General features: G+C 36.5%; 1 protein-coding gene across 3 annotated transcripts in view; it reads right to left on the reverse strand.

The window, feature by feature from the left end:
* ORC5 (origin recognition complex subunit 5) overlaps nt 1-18298 on the reverse strand; it is a 72099-nt gene that overhangs the window by 36403 nt on the left and 17398 nt on the right. For all 3 annotated transcript variants that reach the window (XM_061467379.1, XM_061467377.1, XM_061467380.1), the window contains 6 exons: nt 18116-18164; nt 17495-17585; nt 15358-15410; nt 13699-13811; nt 10230-10277; nt 3494-3604 (listed from right to left, as the gene is read on the reverse strand). In XM_061467379.1, coding sequence (XP_061323363.1) covers nt 3494-3604; nt 10230-10277; nt 13699-13811; nt 15358-15410; nt 17495-17585; nt 18116-18164 — 465 coding nt within the window. The remainder of the gene's footprint in view (nt 1-3493; nt 3605-10229; nt 10278-13698; nt 13812-15357; nt 15411-17494; nt 17586-18115; nt 18165-18298) is intronic.

Consider the following 18298-nt stretch of genomic DNA (forward strand, 5'->3'; position numbering starts at 1 on the left):
AATCTTACTTTAACTTTTTCTCAATCAATCCTCACTAAATGTATTAAAATTTTACCTAAAACCAGCACAAAACTGAGAGAAATTTCAGCTTTTATGGGGGTAACTGAAACAATTTTCATTTGCAGAAGTGGAAACTTGGATGTTTGGGTTTTTTCCCCTGGTGCTACTCCCTGGTACTGGTTAGTGAGAAAAAACAAAATGAATGAGCCCCATTCTTTCTCATGTAACCCAATTACAGCAAGAAGTTCCAGCAGGAAAAGCTTAGTCTCTTATCAATTGCAAAGACCACACTTCTGAAAGGAACACATTAACTTTTTGTTTGAAAAAAGTATGAGAACATGTTAAGGACTAATTAACACCAAAAGGCAAAAGTTAGATTAAGATTCAAATTTTAGGTTGAAATTCTATTCAGTAAAAATGAAAGATTTTCAATAAACCCTAGCATTAACCAGAAAATTGAAATTTTGCTCCTTATTAGCATAAAAGTTTCATTTTTGAAAAGCTAATAACCAAAATTTTCATGTGAATAGAAATTATGCACATGAAACAAGAAGCAATAAGAAATATCAGCAACATGACAGAACTTGAAGCAGCTGCTACTCCTTCTTGAATCTTGACTGACATTGTTGATCAACTTTAAAGCTAAGACACGCTATTTTCTGACAGTACATGGGGAGAATTAATAAGTGTTTGGTTCATGTACAGCCTTTCAGTTTACAAATTAAAGAGAACTAAAAATTAATTTTGAATCAGTTAATAGGCCCAACATTTTATTTAAAACATTTTAAACTTCTGTACAATTCAAGAATGATTTCCATGATGTACACACAAACAAGCAAATAAAAGCTTATGGTATCTAGCAGTATTGATACTGCTAAGGATAATCCAGCTCCTAAATATTTATTCAAAAAATATATTTACAGAACAACTAGTGGCAAAAATCAATGGAATGTAAGTTGGTTTAAACTATGGAATTTAATTTTATGCCTAGATAGAACTACTTCCAAAACCCTATTTTAAATTCTGCTGCATTTTTTTCATTTACATTAGATTTTGAATGCAAAAATGGCTTTAATAATTAAAAATATTATAAATTCACTTATAAATCTTGATTTTGTAAAAAAAAAAACTAATTTCAACTTCTTTGCCCTAACCTGGTTAAGGCTTAATACAACCTTTTTCTTTTTTATCGCTTAATCTTTATATATTCAGAAAAAATAAAGAATTCCAGTTGTTCTTTGATACCACTGCCACCTAGTGTACACTCTAAATTAGATTGAAGCATTTACACAGATTTTTTCAGTCTGCAATTTAGTCTAAGAGGGAATTACACTATAGTGTATACAATATAGTGTAAACTATGCCTTCAGTAATTCTTAACTGTGCCTTGAAATAATGACATGTTCTCTCATCTGGATGCACGTAAAATATGCAGACATTACTAAATTAGAAATACACTGTAAAACTGTTATGTGATACATCCATGTCTTTTCAAGTCATGCTATGAGATGAATGGGTCAGGGAGAGACTTAAAACAAGTAGTACCTACACAGTGGATCACCAGTAGATTCGGAGAAGTGGTGAAACCAATCTGAACATTACTTGGACTGTATCTATCTTACTTTTTTCTCAATTTTAATAACAGTGTTATACGACTCCGTTTATTACTGAACTAAACCTAGATCAATCATTGTTGATAATCTAACATCATTAAATAAGACAACTGCCTTCTGCCTCAGTATTCTGAATTTCAGCTTCAACATTTGGTGTCTTCAATCAAAAATGCACTGCGCAGAGGAAAACACAAAGCCAGTATCCTGCAAGACTGACCGATACCTTGACAGACTTTACAGTACAGTAAATTAAAGAATCAACAAAACATTCATAAAAAAAACAGGCTACGTCTGACACTAGCCAGAAAAAAAAGAGATCATAGATATAGCTGGCCAAATTTATGCATCTTTATGAACACCAAGATCCTTGTGTTCTTTGCGCCTCAAAATTGCTGTAAGTAGCTACAAGGTTGCAGTAATCACCCAAAGTCTAGTCGGAAACTACCTGCTTCAACAACAGTTGGTGTCCTTTCATATGACATTTGCCCATCAGAAACTTCACGTAGCTTTGAAATACTAGAAGAGTTAGGGTTGAAACAGAGTTAGGGTTCCTTCTTGAATACACAGGGAATTCCTGAGGTGCTGTGAAATCACAGAAGAAAGGCAAGAAACAAGTACAGGATGCATAAATGTGTCTAAACTTTATTTTTCATCCACTTCCTGACCACCTCTGAAGCTATTCCATTGACATCTCAAGGGGGGGGGGGCAGACTCTAAGCTGAAAAACTACGTATCTAGTTACAAAAAAGTAAATGCTTGTATTAGATTTTCCAAGTTGATGTCTAATAATGTCTCATGCTTCAGATCATATAATAACCTTTAACTAAAGGAGCTTGATAGAGATTATGTGAAGGTTTAAGTTGCCTATCGCATCTGTAAAGCACTTGGGTCCCCTCCACTATTAATGAAGATATGCACCTACCGATGGTTAAATAAAGCACTACAATTCCCTAGCTTCTCTGTTGGCTGATTTTACAATATGTATATTTACTGTTGGTTATTCTACAAATTTGGGAGATTAATTCTGCCAAATATTTGTGTGAACACTGAACAGGAATGATTAAAGCAGTAACAAACTGTTACGCATCTTGAGCGTATGTGTCCTAGAACTTTACAGGAAAGCAGACATCAGATGCAAATAATCTTTTGTTAAATGTGAGACCTAGCAAGGAAAAGTAAAAAATATTTCTATAGGCAAAAGTTAAGCACAACTGGAAAGCAGGAAAGAAATCGAGATCTTCTAAGGTAAACATGAAAAGCCTAGGAATCAAGTCGACAACAGAAAACTATCTTTACTTATACAGGCATTTACACTTGACAAACCCAGAGCTCTAGAGAAAACTAGATTTACTCAATTCTATTCAACTCCACAGTTATGCTGCCATCTAGCGAAATTGGACACTGACTCTCTTCTGCAAGAGCTGGTCTGAATGAAAACATTATCCCTAAAATACATGTATGACAACACTTTTCACCTGCAAATACCTTATTCCTCTCTCTGCTCTTTCTTCACCACTGTATTTCTGTAACACGTGTTACAAGGTAACTAATTTTGGCTATAGGACAGTGAACATTTACACACTTAACTGAAATACAAAAAGGGTAACAGACTTCAGTGAGAAGCCACAGAACTAATAAACACGTATCACAGCCCAGGATCAGGAAAAGTTAACTATTAGGTTTCTTCCTGAATTCATAGCTAGTATTACAGACAAATATTATGCTAAGCTTTCACCTTTAGATTACTGCTGTGGTTGTTTTCTCACTATATTTAATTCAAATTAGATGGACTGAGAATAGACACAAAAAAAAAAAAAGTAAAACCCTTTCAAAAATTCCAGACAGTAAAAAAGAAATGAAAAAAATAAGTACACACTCACCTGGGAAAATATATTTGCAGTTGGAGCAACTCTGTTGTCCACAATACTATATAATATTGCTAACAATCTGTCCAGGGGAAATGGCTTTGGCCCAAGCAGGTGATTGCTGGTCTACAACAGAAACAAGATATTTTCAGTGCAATAGATCTTTCCTGGAGTACCACAAGATGTTGTTCTCACATTCTTTTGGTCTCCGGGGAGGCACTGTAATTCAAAAAAGTCATATAGCCTGCTTACACGAGTACACACTTATTGATTGAGATAAAGATATAGAGTTCTATTTAACATGGCAAGAGTTCAAACTACACAATAAATAAGAACATTTTTGAGCTATAGAGTGGATCTGATGCCAGATTTCCTGTCACTAGGTTTCTAGATTTACTTGTCCTATTAAATTACCTTGCACAACCTAGGGATTGAAGAGGAAAAAATATATTTTACAGCGTTCCCACGATGCATACAGTTTTCTTCTGTTTATCAACAGGAAGACCAGTTAGGCTTCTTAGCAGCACACTGAATTTTTAGCTAGTGAAAAAATGTAAAGGTTTAGATTTATTCTATTGTCTACAGTCAGTCTATAATCCATAATCACCTACAAACATCTGTGCAGAACAAAACAAGTTTTTACAGATCTATATAACCATCAAACAACTTTTACGTATATTTTTGCTTCTTGAAGATAAATATTTTACTAGCATTCGCATTTTGAAAAAGTGTAACAGAGAAGATCCTGTTAAAGTATCAATGTACCCATTTTGCTGGAGTCATTTTAGCCAAAGCCTCTTCTCTTCCTTTCACAAAGGTGCAAAGTCATAACAGAGTTCCTTGTCTTAAATGCCATATTAAATTACTCTAATAAACAGCCTTCTGTAACAACTTGGCAGTGGGCACCAATGGTAATACAGGAAATTAAATACAGGAAGAAAATTTTTTTAGCCCTTAGCACAATTAAAGACTACATCTTACTGCCCAAGGCAGACTGTGGAGTCTCCATCCTTGCAGATGATCAACACCAAAGCAGGCATGGCCCTGAGCAACATGCACTAGGTGTCCCTGCTTGAGCAGGAGCATTGGACTAGACCAGAGGTCCTTCCTACCTCAGCTCTTCTGTGAATTTCACTTTCTAAACCCAATTTAAATAAATAAATTGATCAACCATCTCTGTGGGAACATGAAGTATTAACTGCTCTTTTTTTTCCCAACAAAATTGCTGAGGGTTTTTTTTTATATTTTTGGTGATTTTAACTTTTTAGTTTTCATTTTCTCTTTTGCTTTCTTTCTACGATAATGAAAAAGTTACCAGTTTGATACCCAAAACTGAAGAAAACATTTTTTGTCAGAAAATTAGAAATGAGAACACTTCAACTTACTGTTTTACACAGGAAATGCCTTTGTTACTACATTTCTAGTTTCTTACAATACACTCAGGCATAGAACAGTTCTGGCTGGAAGGGTCCTTAGGAGTTCTCTACTCAAACCCCTCCCGCTCAGAGGAGAAGGTCAGGTGAGGTTGCTCAGGACTTCACCAGTCCAGTCTTGGAAGCCTCCAGGGACTGTAACTGCCCCAGCTCTTTGGGAAAGCCACATTACTGCCTGGATGTCCTTGTAAGGAAAAAGTTTTATTTATAACCAGTAAAAACATTTTGTTTCAGCTTACACTCACTGCTTCTCACTCTCTCACCATCCATCATTGTATCATATGGTCCTGATAATCTCCATACTTGCACAAGACAAGCTACTTTTAGTCCTCCCTTCTCCAGCTTGAACAACCGCACTTCTCTCGGGCTCTCCTTGCAGGGCAAGTGTTCCAGCCTCTGACCGCTTTGACAGTTCTCTGCTGAACTTGTTCTTGTTTATTAATGCGTGTCTCGTACTGCAGGAGGGCAAAACTGGACAGATTATTCAACATGCAGCCCAAAGAGTGCCGAGTGTGAGGGCCCAGAGCGCTTCCGCCACCCACAAGTTCAGCTGGCTAAAGTTAAGAGTTCAGCTGCCTGAGCCCAAGGTCAGCTCCTTTGCTGCAAGAGCTGCTGTATAAAGAGCTGACTGCCAGGTACAGGCAAACATGTTAACAAAACACAGCATATTTACTCAACTTCACATTTACAGAGCTATTTTGTCCTTTATCCTTCGTTTGCACCGTACAACATCATCTTCACACCTCAGCTGACATTGATGGACATTTTAGGCATTACAGGTTGTATGAAGTAACACTGAATTCGACTGAATTTCACAGAAATACGAATTTCTGATTTTTCGATGCTAAGCATAATTATTTTACAATAAGGAGAAGTGCAGTTCACAAGGCAGAAGCGGGTAGTATTACAACTCAGACAGCATAGTTAGGACTGCAGAGATTTATCTATGACCCAAACTGTCAAAAGCTCTGACAAGGGACATACTTGTTTCCATTTAAGTTTGTATTTCATTCTCCCTACTTTGACATCCAGGTTCCCTTTTTTGTAGTATACATTGATTTATTCTTACTAGCAGAGAAGCCAAGTTTTAAGAGGAACCATAGAATGGTTTGGGTTGGAAAGAACCTTAAGATTATCTAGTTCCAACCATCCCTTGCCATAGGCAGGGATGCCTCTCACCGGACCATGTTGCCCAAGGCTCCGTTCAGCCTGTCCTTGAACACTGGTAGGATGGAGCACTTACCACTTCTTTGGGTGGTCTGTGTCAGTGCCTCACCTCCCTCACAGTAAAGAACTTCTTCCCTGTATTGAACCTGAACTTTCTCTGTTTAAGTTTAAATCCATCACCCCCTGTCCTGTTGCTACAGCCCCTGATGAAGAACTTCCAAATAAAGTTTATTCCAAAATTCTTCTGGGAAAGAACAACTCTCAAATACACCACCAGCACCTCTGTGTCATCACATTAAAACACAACCACACATTTCTTCAGCAAACCAAAAAGTTATTTCCAATACATGTTTTAGCTTTTCAAATCCAGGAGGTGTCCCCCACACTACCTCTTAGCTAACAAGGAAAGCAGTCTAAAAAATAACATAAATGTAGCCAAAACTTGAGCACAGCAGCCTTAGTCAGAATGCAGGTACGGTGTAAGTTATGAACTGCATAATCCCCTGCCCTTCTGCCTCTAAACGTGTCAGCTCTGTGAATACTTTTTGTTATCAACAGGAAAAGTCACCAAACATACAGCAATTGTGTACACTTCAAGCAGCTAGCAAGCACAATCAGCATGCATTCAGTAATCATAGAATCACAGAATGGTTTGGGTTGGAAAGGACCTTAAGATCATCTAGTTCCAACCAGCCTACCATGGGCAGGGATGCCTCATCCTAGACCATGTCTCCCAAGACTTGTGTTTAGTATACAGTCACTTCACAAGTTTTTTGCTCTTCGTATTATCAGCTCTTGCTTAAACAGAACATAGTTTTGAACTTTCAAATTATTTGAGAGAAACACTTTCTTCTGGAAGAGCCGGAAGAGTTCATTCTAAGAGTGTGTAACTTGTAGAAGCAGCACTCTAGGTTTATTTCTTTGACAGAAAGAAACGCCTGGAAGAACAGGAATGGTTTGGAAATTCCTCCAAACAGCACATAGTAAAGAATGAGATTTTTACAAATCTGCAAGGAACTAAGGCAGAAAGCATTTCCAAACCTTCCTGGCTGCTATACAAATGACGCATCTTCAGTTGCAAGCTAGGAATCCTGACACAAAAGAAATCCTAGAAGGAAGCTGAAGCAGGTATTCTAGACAAACTCTTTTCTGAGAAACAACCAGCACACTTGATCTCTTGACAGCCTGACACCTGAAAAAGCATACTCCTGCACAAGTAGCTTCACCAGAAAGATCCCTCACTTGTCACTAAACTGGGAAAACACTGTTCTACGGCAACTACGCAAAGAAACCCAACATATGCTGCTGTTGACAGCACCAAGACAACTAATAGAATGATAAAGTCAATTTTTTCCCCTCACTCACAAGATTTACTTTTTTCTAATTAAATAAAAAAACAAACCATGGCCTCTGGACTGGATGGAGTTAAGAATCGAGAAACTGATTTTTAGCCTGGCTGCACCTAAACTTTAAGGGAATGATTTATTTAATCTAATGTTCGCTTCCTGCCAAGTAGGTGTGTACAGTCAAACTAGTTTCCTGGCTACCATTACAGCCAGTAGATCTAATCAATGCAGTTTATGGTGCAATTCATCTGAATGAACATAGAACCTACTTGAGAACAAGACTAATCGCACCCTACACTCCAATGACTGCATTTACTTGCTCTGCACTGTCTATAAAAAGACACCAGCTTAGATGCAGGCACCCGCGTGGAGTCAGCCGAGTCTGATCTGCAAATCAGTCTTCAAACAAGCTTCTCAGAGGGAAGGTATTGATAGAAGCTGTCACACCAACTGAAGCAAATGAGACTTTATTCATAACACTACATATATAAACTTTTATCCCTATATTTCAGTTTCCCTCACTACAGCATCATAGTACCTAAGTATACAGTTTTACATCCGGACAACTGTATCTCTGTGCAAATATTTATAAAGATTACAGTACAGGAAAGGAAGGCAAGTCTGGAAAATGCTCTTAGGACCTGCAGTCTACTATGCCTCAGAAACTTTCAAAACCAGACTCTACTCTGACCTACAAGCAGTTTCAGTTTCTGGCATTAATACTTAATAGCAGAAGGGTCTTAACCTATAAAGTGACACATTAGCAGAGAGCCAGTGCTCTATAAATAGAAGCAAAGGTGCTTTCAAAATGCCACAATGTACCCATCCTATTCATTAATCCCTAGGACACACTCCTGTTTTTTCATGCAGTCAGAGGTCAATGCAACACCGTCAACTCTAGAGTACTTTCTACTAACTATAGTTGATCTACTAGAATTAGGAAGTCCTAGCTCTCTTCAAAGTAAGACTAATATTGAATGCAACAAAGAGGTGCAAGAATCAGATCATTTGCAGTCTTCGAAGTCCTTCCTGATGATGCAAGTTACTTGTTACAGCTGGACAACCAACTGCATAAGACACATGTATGTGTGTATGTAGTTAGACATGTATGCAAATACGTCTAACAATGCTTTCAGAACATCATTCAATGCTTGGGTTGTATGGTAAATATAAAGTCTACAAAATTAGAATTAATCTAATTAAAGTAAAAAAGTCACTGAAATCTTACTCATCTTTTTGACCATTAATTTTGCTTACATTTGTTTGCCTTTGAGTTACCCTCATTTACTAAATTCTTTTGTTAGTACCTCCTGTTCTGTTTTTGTACTTAGCAGCATCTAGTTTGCTTCAGGAACAATAATAAAATGGAAATCAGTTTATTGTTAATGAAAACACTTCTGAACACTAAGTAGTGAAATCAGTCCATTTAACATAACCAATGATACCAGAGTTCAAGCTCTACAGTACAATTAAGGTGATCACAACCTGGGTATTTCTTCATCAAATCTCTCTTTTCGCATTTATTGTACGTCCCTAGCTGTTCCTGTGTCCCTGGTTGTTCCCATATCATCTTCCAAGATGGAAATCTATTGCCAAGAAGGAATAAAACAAATGTTTCCTTGCAGCAAATGCAAGGAAAAGAACATTTTAGTTTAATTATTCCTTCTCCTGAAAATGAGTTATCTTCTAATTAAGACATGAAGGTATTGCAAAAATATAGCATTCCTGAAAATAATTAAATGCTCTGGAATTTCTCAGGAGTTCATGTGCCAGGGACAAAAGACACATGATGCCCATTTGTACAGGACGCATGAATTTAGAGACTTTCAAATTCTTACATTTATCTAGTGGTGCAACACATTGCACTGCTGGAAGAAGAACTATGCTCACTTACACTTTCACATGCAAAAACTGTATCCATACAGAAATAAGAAAACTTGGAAAGAAGTCTTTAGATTGCCAAGGACTCTGTCCTCCTGCTGAGGCAGCAGGAAATTAGGAAAAAGACTACAGGCAGAATCAGAAGCAAAGAATTATCAGGCTAAGTATCGTTAGAATTTTTCTCATATTATTTACACTGCCTGTAGCATGGAGAAGAGGAGGATATAATGATATAATTCAGCAGGGACTTAGTGCTGTCTGAACTGCTCTTACTCTACAGGTTTCTTTAAAATCAAGTCAACAAGTTACAAATGTTAAAATTTGATTTATCTCTTTATATTACAGTTATCTCTTTATATTACAATTATAAATACACATTTAGGTATTTGCTTCTCCTAGCATATTAAGCCTCTGACAGTAAAAACTGGTATAGCCCTACTGAAATCAATGACATTTAGCTATTTATAACCATGGAAAGGTTAGCTAATAGTCTGATGGAATCCTAAGAAATGGACAGGAGTGCAAAGTTTCCAAGTCTCAAAACACAAACTTTAGCACTTATACCTCACTGCATGACTGGGAATTAGTGATTTGACTTTCAAAACTACTAATATCTTTCAGAGAACTTCTGATATCTGGCTCTTCCATGTATGATGTCCTTTAACTACCTTTATTAAGCACATTTTTTACACAGAAAAACATTACTTTAGGAGATGAATTTATGCTACAGTTAAATTTCAAAACAATAAAAATGCGTGTATCCACAGAAATTTACACCACACAAAATCAGTACACCATAATAACTGTTATTTATGCAACTCTGTTTCTTCTACAATAAACAATGAGGCAAAACAAAATGCAAAACCAGCAATTGAGCAGGAAGAAAATATTTGTTGCCAAGCTCAGCCAAGATAAAATACATACCTTTTCATGTTTCTTCATAAAGTTGGTCTTTCTAATTTTCCCATGATGCTGTAAACAACAGAAAAAAAGCAAATTTGTTCGTAAATTATTTTATGCTCCTTCTATAGGAAAAATAGAAACAAAACAGTCAACAAAAAATACATACACTCTACATATGGTAGCACACTAGTCTGGTTCTGCTTCTTTAACCTCCAGTATTTGTGCCTGATGTTTCTAGCAATTCGTCTTACTAGAAGCACTAAAATTATGCTTGCTTTACTTCTTGCAAAGGCAAAAAACAATACACTAGTGTTACTTGGTGATATGCATAAGGTGTTTTTTCCTGATCCAATCAGGGACTGATGAGAAGAGGCAGCAAAAATGCAGCCCGAATTAAACTTCATGCCACCATCCTCCTCCTATCATCAATCAACTAATGAAAAAGACAGACGTTTCATTTCTTTCTCTTTCCAGAGAAGTCTCAATGATGGACACTTCATTTTCAAAACATACATGCATACAATCCATCTGAATTTTCACCTTTTATCTGCTCCATTTTAGAATTTGGATGGTATGCAAGTTGGCAGAATGACGAAAAGGAATTAAATCAATACAAATATAGTTCAAGGTGCAGGAGCTAAACAACAGAAAGAAGAAAGGAGCATCATTTAAAAAGGCACAGCTTTAAAGCAATCTTAAGAAAGGGAAGACTGTGCAAGGAAAATAAAGTGTTCTTGGATCAAGTTCTGGATTTTGGATCTCAACTGAAAATGTGAGAACAAGACAAACACAGAAATATAGTAAACGCCTTAAGGCTATAAATCAATGAGCAAAACAAGACAGAGACACATAAAGGGTGACATGTATAAACGATATAAAATTAGTAAAGCAGTACAATATTCTTTAAACATAGTCAAGTACTACTTCTCAAAGTATACCTTATAAAGCATGCTCAATGAATCAGGGGAAAAAATATCTCAAAAGAAGGAATTCTTTTTCATTATAATGTTTAAAATCTTGTACTTAGTATTTGTAGACCTCAATATTCAGCCATGTCAAGATGATATCAGTAACTGTGGCTGTTCTTGACTGACTTCTGAAGAGCTTAATATTAGTCAGGGCTTTAAGTTTCCTTTACATAATTTGCCAGACTGAAAAAAAAAGAATTAGTTCATTCAATTAATACCTATCATATTAGAGACAGGTATCAGAGACAGCAATCTTTTTATCATGCCTTTGAAAAGAAGACTAGATGATAACAGAGACTTTTTGGAGGAGGAAGTGATCAAGCCTGAGATTAAACAATGATAGATCACAACTGCATTCATACATTTTGAATCTCCATACAGCGTATTTATCAAGTGTTTCAAAGCAAGTGAGCAGGTGCCCTATTTCTGTGCAAGCACATAGAAACATTGCATTCAGAGCTACTTTTAGAAGATAGTAGTTTTAGTAGTTTTTAATCCCGTTTTCTATTAAAATGATAAAAATAAGACTTCATATAGTTTGAAATTTTTGTTTTAAAGATTACCTTTCAAAACCAGCTTTGTATTTTTCTCTCAATCTACTGCAAAGCTCTTAAATTTTCATATAATTAATAGCAGCCATGCCAATTATGACTACACTGCTTTATCAGGTGTTAGCATTCCAGGCTGCCACAAACCGTAACTTTACCTTTAGCTGTAGTATAGCCTAGCACCCATACCAGTAGTGCATATTAGCACCTAAATGGCTATCTTCTTGTTCGCATCTAGCAGTCCTTAGTTAAATCACTCCAGAAGATAATTTGCTGTAACCTACTCTGAATCTCATTATAAACCTGAGAAAATCATATTCTACTTTCACAGTCCTCATCACTCAAAACCCTGAACCCATCAAAAGTGTCAGTTTTGTTGGGCTTTGAAATGCAGCTATTTCTGAAATTCACCTTACCACCTGGCTAAGTGCTAACTGCTATCAGATGGAGCAAGAATGGTAACTTCTCCTGTTCATCCAAGTCTTGGGAAAAATATTTAATATCACTGATTGAAGCAGGGACCATGAAGGCATTTAAAAAACCTTAGAAGCTCATTCTTATTGCACACAAGTCTGGCAGGGTTCATGTGCAAGAAGAACAGAACCATCAGAGACACTAAAAAAGGACAAAGGAGAAAAAAAAATATATTGAGAAGGCTGCTCAGTGAACACAAACAAGAAAGATGAGGCACTTTTTGACAGCATGCTTCATTGAACTGACTCTTGTGAGCTTTCCTATTTAAATTCCAAGACAGATATGAAAATATCTGTGCAAAATTACTTCTTCAGCAAATAAATCTCTTACAAAGAAACTGCTTTGGCCAAGGGAAAAGAACAAAGGTTGCCCATAAAGAAAACTTGCAAATCTGCACTTATTACAAGTAATCCTCTACTCTTCTCAGCTTTCAATGTAAGATCATACCAGAAACATTAAATACATATTTAAACTAAAAACATATTAGTATATTATTACTAAAACCACAGTAACTTCTCAAAACATATGTCTATGTGTTTTTTTTCTTCAAGAGGGAAGAAAACAATCGTATTTTTACAAATTTGTCTTGTTCACATTTTCTTCACATTTTCACACCAATTCATCATGAATACCATACATTTATACACACATGCATATATTAATACATACTGTAATAACGTATAAAACCTTAAAGTTAGTAAAATGCATAGAAAACATAACTGCCTAATCACTTTTCTGGTATCAGTCTTCCTGCCCACATTCTCTCCAGTTAAGACCTCAAAAACAACACAATGAGGTATGCTTGAGGAGCACGAAGATTCTGGGTAAGAAACAGGCTACAAACTCTGGCACCACAGCATTTGTTTGCAGCATGACTACAACATAGCCCAAAACACAAAAAAAAACAAAAAAAAATACAGAAGAAGAAAAATTCAACCTATACATGTCAAGAACTTACAGAAAATGGAGTTTAGACAATGATTTGGTAATAAGGATTAATACATTCATTCTAAAACATGCATTACCATCATTTCAACACAACACATGCCAGGTAATGGAACCACATCTGCTGCAAAAGCAACTGTGTCTGTTTCTCTGTTTCAGAAATTCGTATTAAAAAAGTTAACATTGCACTATGTCATTTTACCTCATTAAAGGCTAACGCACTTGTGGTTTGTATCTTACTCCTGTGGCTTATACCTAAGGCCACTGCAGGCACTCCTCTAAAATCTTTACAAACTGTTGCTATACCAACTTACAGAAGCAAAGCAGATACTTGCACTTAACAGTGTTACATATGTTTTGACACAACAAAGAAGACTGGTTTATTAGACATTAATAATGACTACATCATTACTAATCACAATGTGATCTACAGAAAAGCTTCTGATCACAACAAATGAACCACACATAGAAATATTGCTTAAAATGAAGAGTTTTAAAATAGGAAATTCAGTATGCAGGAATCTATTAAGCAACACTAAGAAAAAATCTCATTACCTTAAGAAAGAACCTCTTATCTGTCCTAACAGGATTGTAGGAAGCAAGGTAAGCAGCTATTAGAAGAAATTTGGAGTAATAAGGAAGTTCCACATGTGTATGTGCAGAGAGTCCTACAAAATAAACAAACACTTTATGAGTCACCAAAACACTCTGAACATCCACAAATGTCAAACTGAACTCATTTGCATTCTTCTTCTTTTCCTTCTGTCCTGCTCTACTGCTGTAACTAAACGAGTTCAGCTGCTTTCTCAATACCATTATCACAGACAAAATCTGTGAAGGGCCAAGGAACGGCCCGATGCTACTCTCTACAACTACCTGAAAGGAGGACGGAGTGAGAAGGTGGCTGGTCTCTGCTCCCAAGTAACAAGCAATAGGACAAAAGGAAATGGCTTCAAGATGTGCCATAGGAAGTTTAGATTGGCTATTAGGAATAATTTCTTCACCAAAAGAGCAGTAAGACATTGAAACAGGCTGCTCAGTAAGTGGTGGAGTTACCATCCCTGAAGTGTTCAAAAGCCATGCAGATGAGGCCCTTAGCGACACTGTTTAGTTTTGGTCTTGGCAGTGCTGGATTAATCATTGGACTTGATAATCTTAAAGGTCTTTTCCAAATATAGGAAACAGTCTGATGACTGAAACTATCTTTAGACAATATTAAATGGCTATTTTACCTACTATCTAAAGAATACATTATTTGTCATAACAAATAATAGGGAAAAAGTGTTCCCAAACTGTGAACTGGTCAAAAGACCATGAGCAACAGACAGCACCAGGAAAATGTAAACGAAGGCTGACAGATACATTAAGATTCAACTTTCAAGCCTATCTGAAGTATAAACCTCAACAAAGCCTACTCCTCTACTGAAACAACAGAAAGAATTCTTGCGATTCCGACATTTCTCTTTTCCAATACAGTGAGACACAGGACAGGTGTTTTGTTTAGGAATGTGCTAATCCTGTGTAAGTAACATACCAGGTATAGTATTCCCTTCTCCCTATTCAGACCATTCTGCCAGTTGGTACATAGAGGTTTGACCATCAGGGGTCAGCCCATTCCTCCTCCATTCCTACATAAGAAATACTTAAAGAAATCTGCTTTTCCCACAAAGAACCTTTGGAAAGGTTAAAGTCAGGATATATGCTATGGGGAAAAAAACAGTAAGAGTCCTCTGCAGAACACCTTCTCAATAAACATGATTAACCTGAACTGTAACTGAACGTTAACAGGTGGCCTCATCTATATAATTCCCTTCACATGTTTTCAGGCGACAATAACCAAGCCAAATGCAAAGTACCCATTTCACATCACAAGCCTCTACAGTTACTATATTTCAAGGGGGCTATAGGCATGCTGGGGATGGACTCTTCATTAGGGACTGTAGTGACAGGACAAGGGGTAAAGGGTTAAAACATAAATAGGGAAAGTTTAGACTGGATATAAGGAAGAAATTCTTTACTGTTAGGGTGGTGAGGCACTGGAATGGGTTGCCCAGGGAAGCTGTGAATGCTCCATCCCTGGTGGTGTCCAGGGCCAGGTTGGACAGAGCCTTGGGTGAGTTGGTTTAGTATGAGGTGTCCCTGTCCATGGCAGGCGGGTTAGAACTAGATGATCTTAAGGTCCTTTCCAACCCTAACTATTCTATGATTCTATACCTTTCAGCTGCCCAGGTTCTTCATCACCATGCTGTAAGTGCTCCCACTGTGAGCTAAAAGACAAATAATGCACATATATATATATAAATTATATATAAAGATGAAATACTTGTTAGTCTTTTAGAGACAACTTTCTGCTTGGTATATTGTATTTCAATTTCATGACACTGGCTAGGATACAATTAGTAAGAGCATAATTAAAAATAACATGTCATACTACCTTGCACTTAGGTTTCAATTATGTGCAGATTATGCATATTTGAAAAACCGCAGAAAGTAATGGTATATTAAGGTATAAATTTGAGTACAAGCTAATTGTAAAATACTAGTTTCTTTCCTTCCTACCACCAGTAAGCATGTATCAATAGTGTTCTAAGTTTCAAGAAAAATGCAGAATTGAGTAAAAAGTAAAAAAAACAATATGTTTGACTTTTTTTCTGCTTAATAACTGTTTATGCTAGTGAGAACAATACTATAATTACTTTGTAATGTAATTTTGAAGTCTATGTAATAAAGCAATATTCATTCTTCGCTGTAAAACTTCCAAGACATCAAGATGGAACATTCTGTCAGTGAAAAATGCCTGCAAGCAGTTTGCTGTGGTCCTAAACAACAGCAAAAAATTTCACTTCAGAATTTTCCCTAAAGAATGACATTGTCACGAATGTCATGATTTTAGATCATTTTTGTATATCACAGAGTTTTTTAAAGCACCAGTGCTTTTTATTTGGGGTTTTTAAAGATCTGGTCTAGTGGAAGGTATCCTTGCTTGTGGCAGGGGGGTTGGAACTAAATGATCTTTAAGGTCCTTTCCAACCCAAACCATTCTGTGATTCTATGATACTATCTTTATAAACAAGGTTTATCAGCCATATACTGTAAAACTTCTGGAAACAGTTTAATAAGAGCTGATGCATCACTCAAACTATAATGAATGAGTGAAGTTTTTACCCAATGACTATTTTACAAGTAGAAAAAACAGGCTCCTTTTCATCTTAGCTCATGTAGCACATCAGCCAATAGCAAAGTTCTACTGCTGTCACTTAAAACTTGAAGAGAAGCCCAGATTAATTACAGTTCTGTGGTCAGAAAAACTGATATGGTCATTTTAATTCCTCAAGCTTTTACTGGTACACAGAGGTAAAACCTAGAACTATAATGCAGAAACTGGAATTTATCATTAAAAACCCATTAAAGCTCAAATTTATAATCAAAGAAAACTGTAAAGAGGAAAATCTATTTATTTGGAAACAATTCATAAGTTATTTTGTAACATAATCTTGTATTACACCCTAATTAGAGTAGGCAATTACACAATATAAAAAGTCAGGAAGATCCTGAGTAGACTATGCATTGAAGATCAATATCAAGTACAAATATATATTTGAGTTAAATAGAAAAATGCCTCATTGTACAGTGAGGTTTGGCTCGTATGAAGTAAAATCAATTCTCCTTTTTGAACAAACGATCACTTTTCCAAAACATTTCGCAAGGACTGATACTACAGACACAGGTTCAGTTACCAGAATACTCTATGGCCTCAATGATTCAAAGGAAAAAAAAAAAATCATTATGTAACAAGATAAAGAAATCAAACACTACTGAATTACCTCTCTTCACATGGCATAACATGAGAATCACTCATCTTAAACATGGAAAAGACATTACATTTGATCCAATTGTTAACATTGAAAATGAACACCGCCATCTTTTTATACTAGCAGTCTGGCAACTCAAGAAATAAGAAATCTAAAACCCTATCAAGAGGATCTCAGCCCATTAGCGGGACACCAGATTCTAATACTGTCAGAAACAGTAAGGAAAATTTTGCTCTTGGACAAAAAAAAAAAAAAGGTGTCAGAAAGCACAGTAAACCTACAAATTTAGCTCTGCTAAACAAAGCTAAGGAACACAAATGTTCAAAATCTGTAACATCCCACAGTAAGTTTGAGGCTTGCATGCATCCTTGGTACACAGTGAGGATCTGTCAACTCAACTTTACAAGTGGGTTTTATGCTGTTCTATCAAAAAAGAAACACTAGCCATGAAACATAATACAGAAGGTAAATATTCAGAGAGGAAGCTTGTTAAAAGCAGCAACATCAACAAAACAAACAAGCCCTTGCCCCCAGATTACCTGGATATTTCCCGGAGATAAACAGTCTGCATTGCCTTTTTCAAATGAGGTTCAATATTTTTCCAGAGTTTGCGAGAGTCACGTTCATTTGCTGCACCAAGACAGAATCAACTCTGTTAAACATTTAACTCACACAACACTATAACTCTTATCCCTGGCACCTGAACAGTCACGGACATGACAGAAGTCATCTAACACCCTGACTCTGAAATGCTGCATTAAGATGATGCACCACCATCATCCATTTGCAAGTACATGTTACCATGCAAGGATGTTTTTCTGCGGTTGAGATACTCTGGGACAGTCTGGCAGAACATCTGCTTTCATTTTCTCCTCTTAGCCTTGGCAGAGGAATGACTTATCCCATGCAGAAGTCCTGGTGGTTGAGTGAAGACAAAGATTTATAGTGGAGAAGCAAGTTTTCACAGTATTTGCATAACGCACCACTAAAAAACCATCATGCTGCACATGCTGCCTACTGGGTGCAACTGAAATAAGCAACGCTGTTGTGACCAAAAATGGTCACAAGACAATGAAGATCAAAGCAAAGTCCTCCACAAAACACACAGGAGGTCACGTGCACTCTCATACACCTGGCTCAAATTAAAGACAGAAGCTTACCTTCTCCTCTGGTCACTGGTTCGCAGTATTTAGAAAAATTGAGCGCTGCCTACAGGAAGTAAATTGTACAACATATTAAAAAGGTCCTATACAGTCCATCTAGCTACAGAATATAATAAGCAGTGTAATTCATTACTTTGCAAAACCAAGGGATTATTTTTCAGTCAATAATTATGCTGCTTG

Source organism: Pezoporus flaviventris, unplaced genomic scaffold (genome assembly GCF_033815535.1).
Source record: "Pezoporus flaviventris isolate CSIRO_AGI_PZ_B2104156 unplaced genomic scaffold, CSIRO_AGI_Pfla_v1 ptg000045l, whole genome shotgun sequence".
NCBI lineage: Eukaryota > Metazoa > Chordata > Aves > Psittaciformes > Psittacidae > Pezoporus > Pezoporus flaviventris.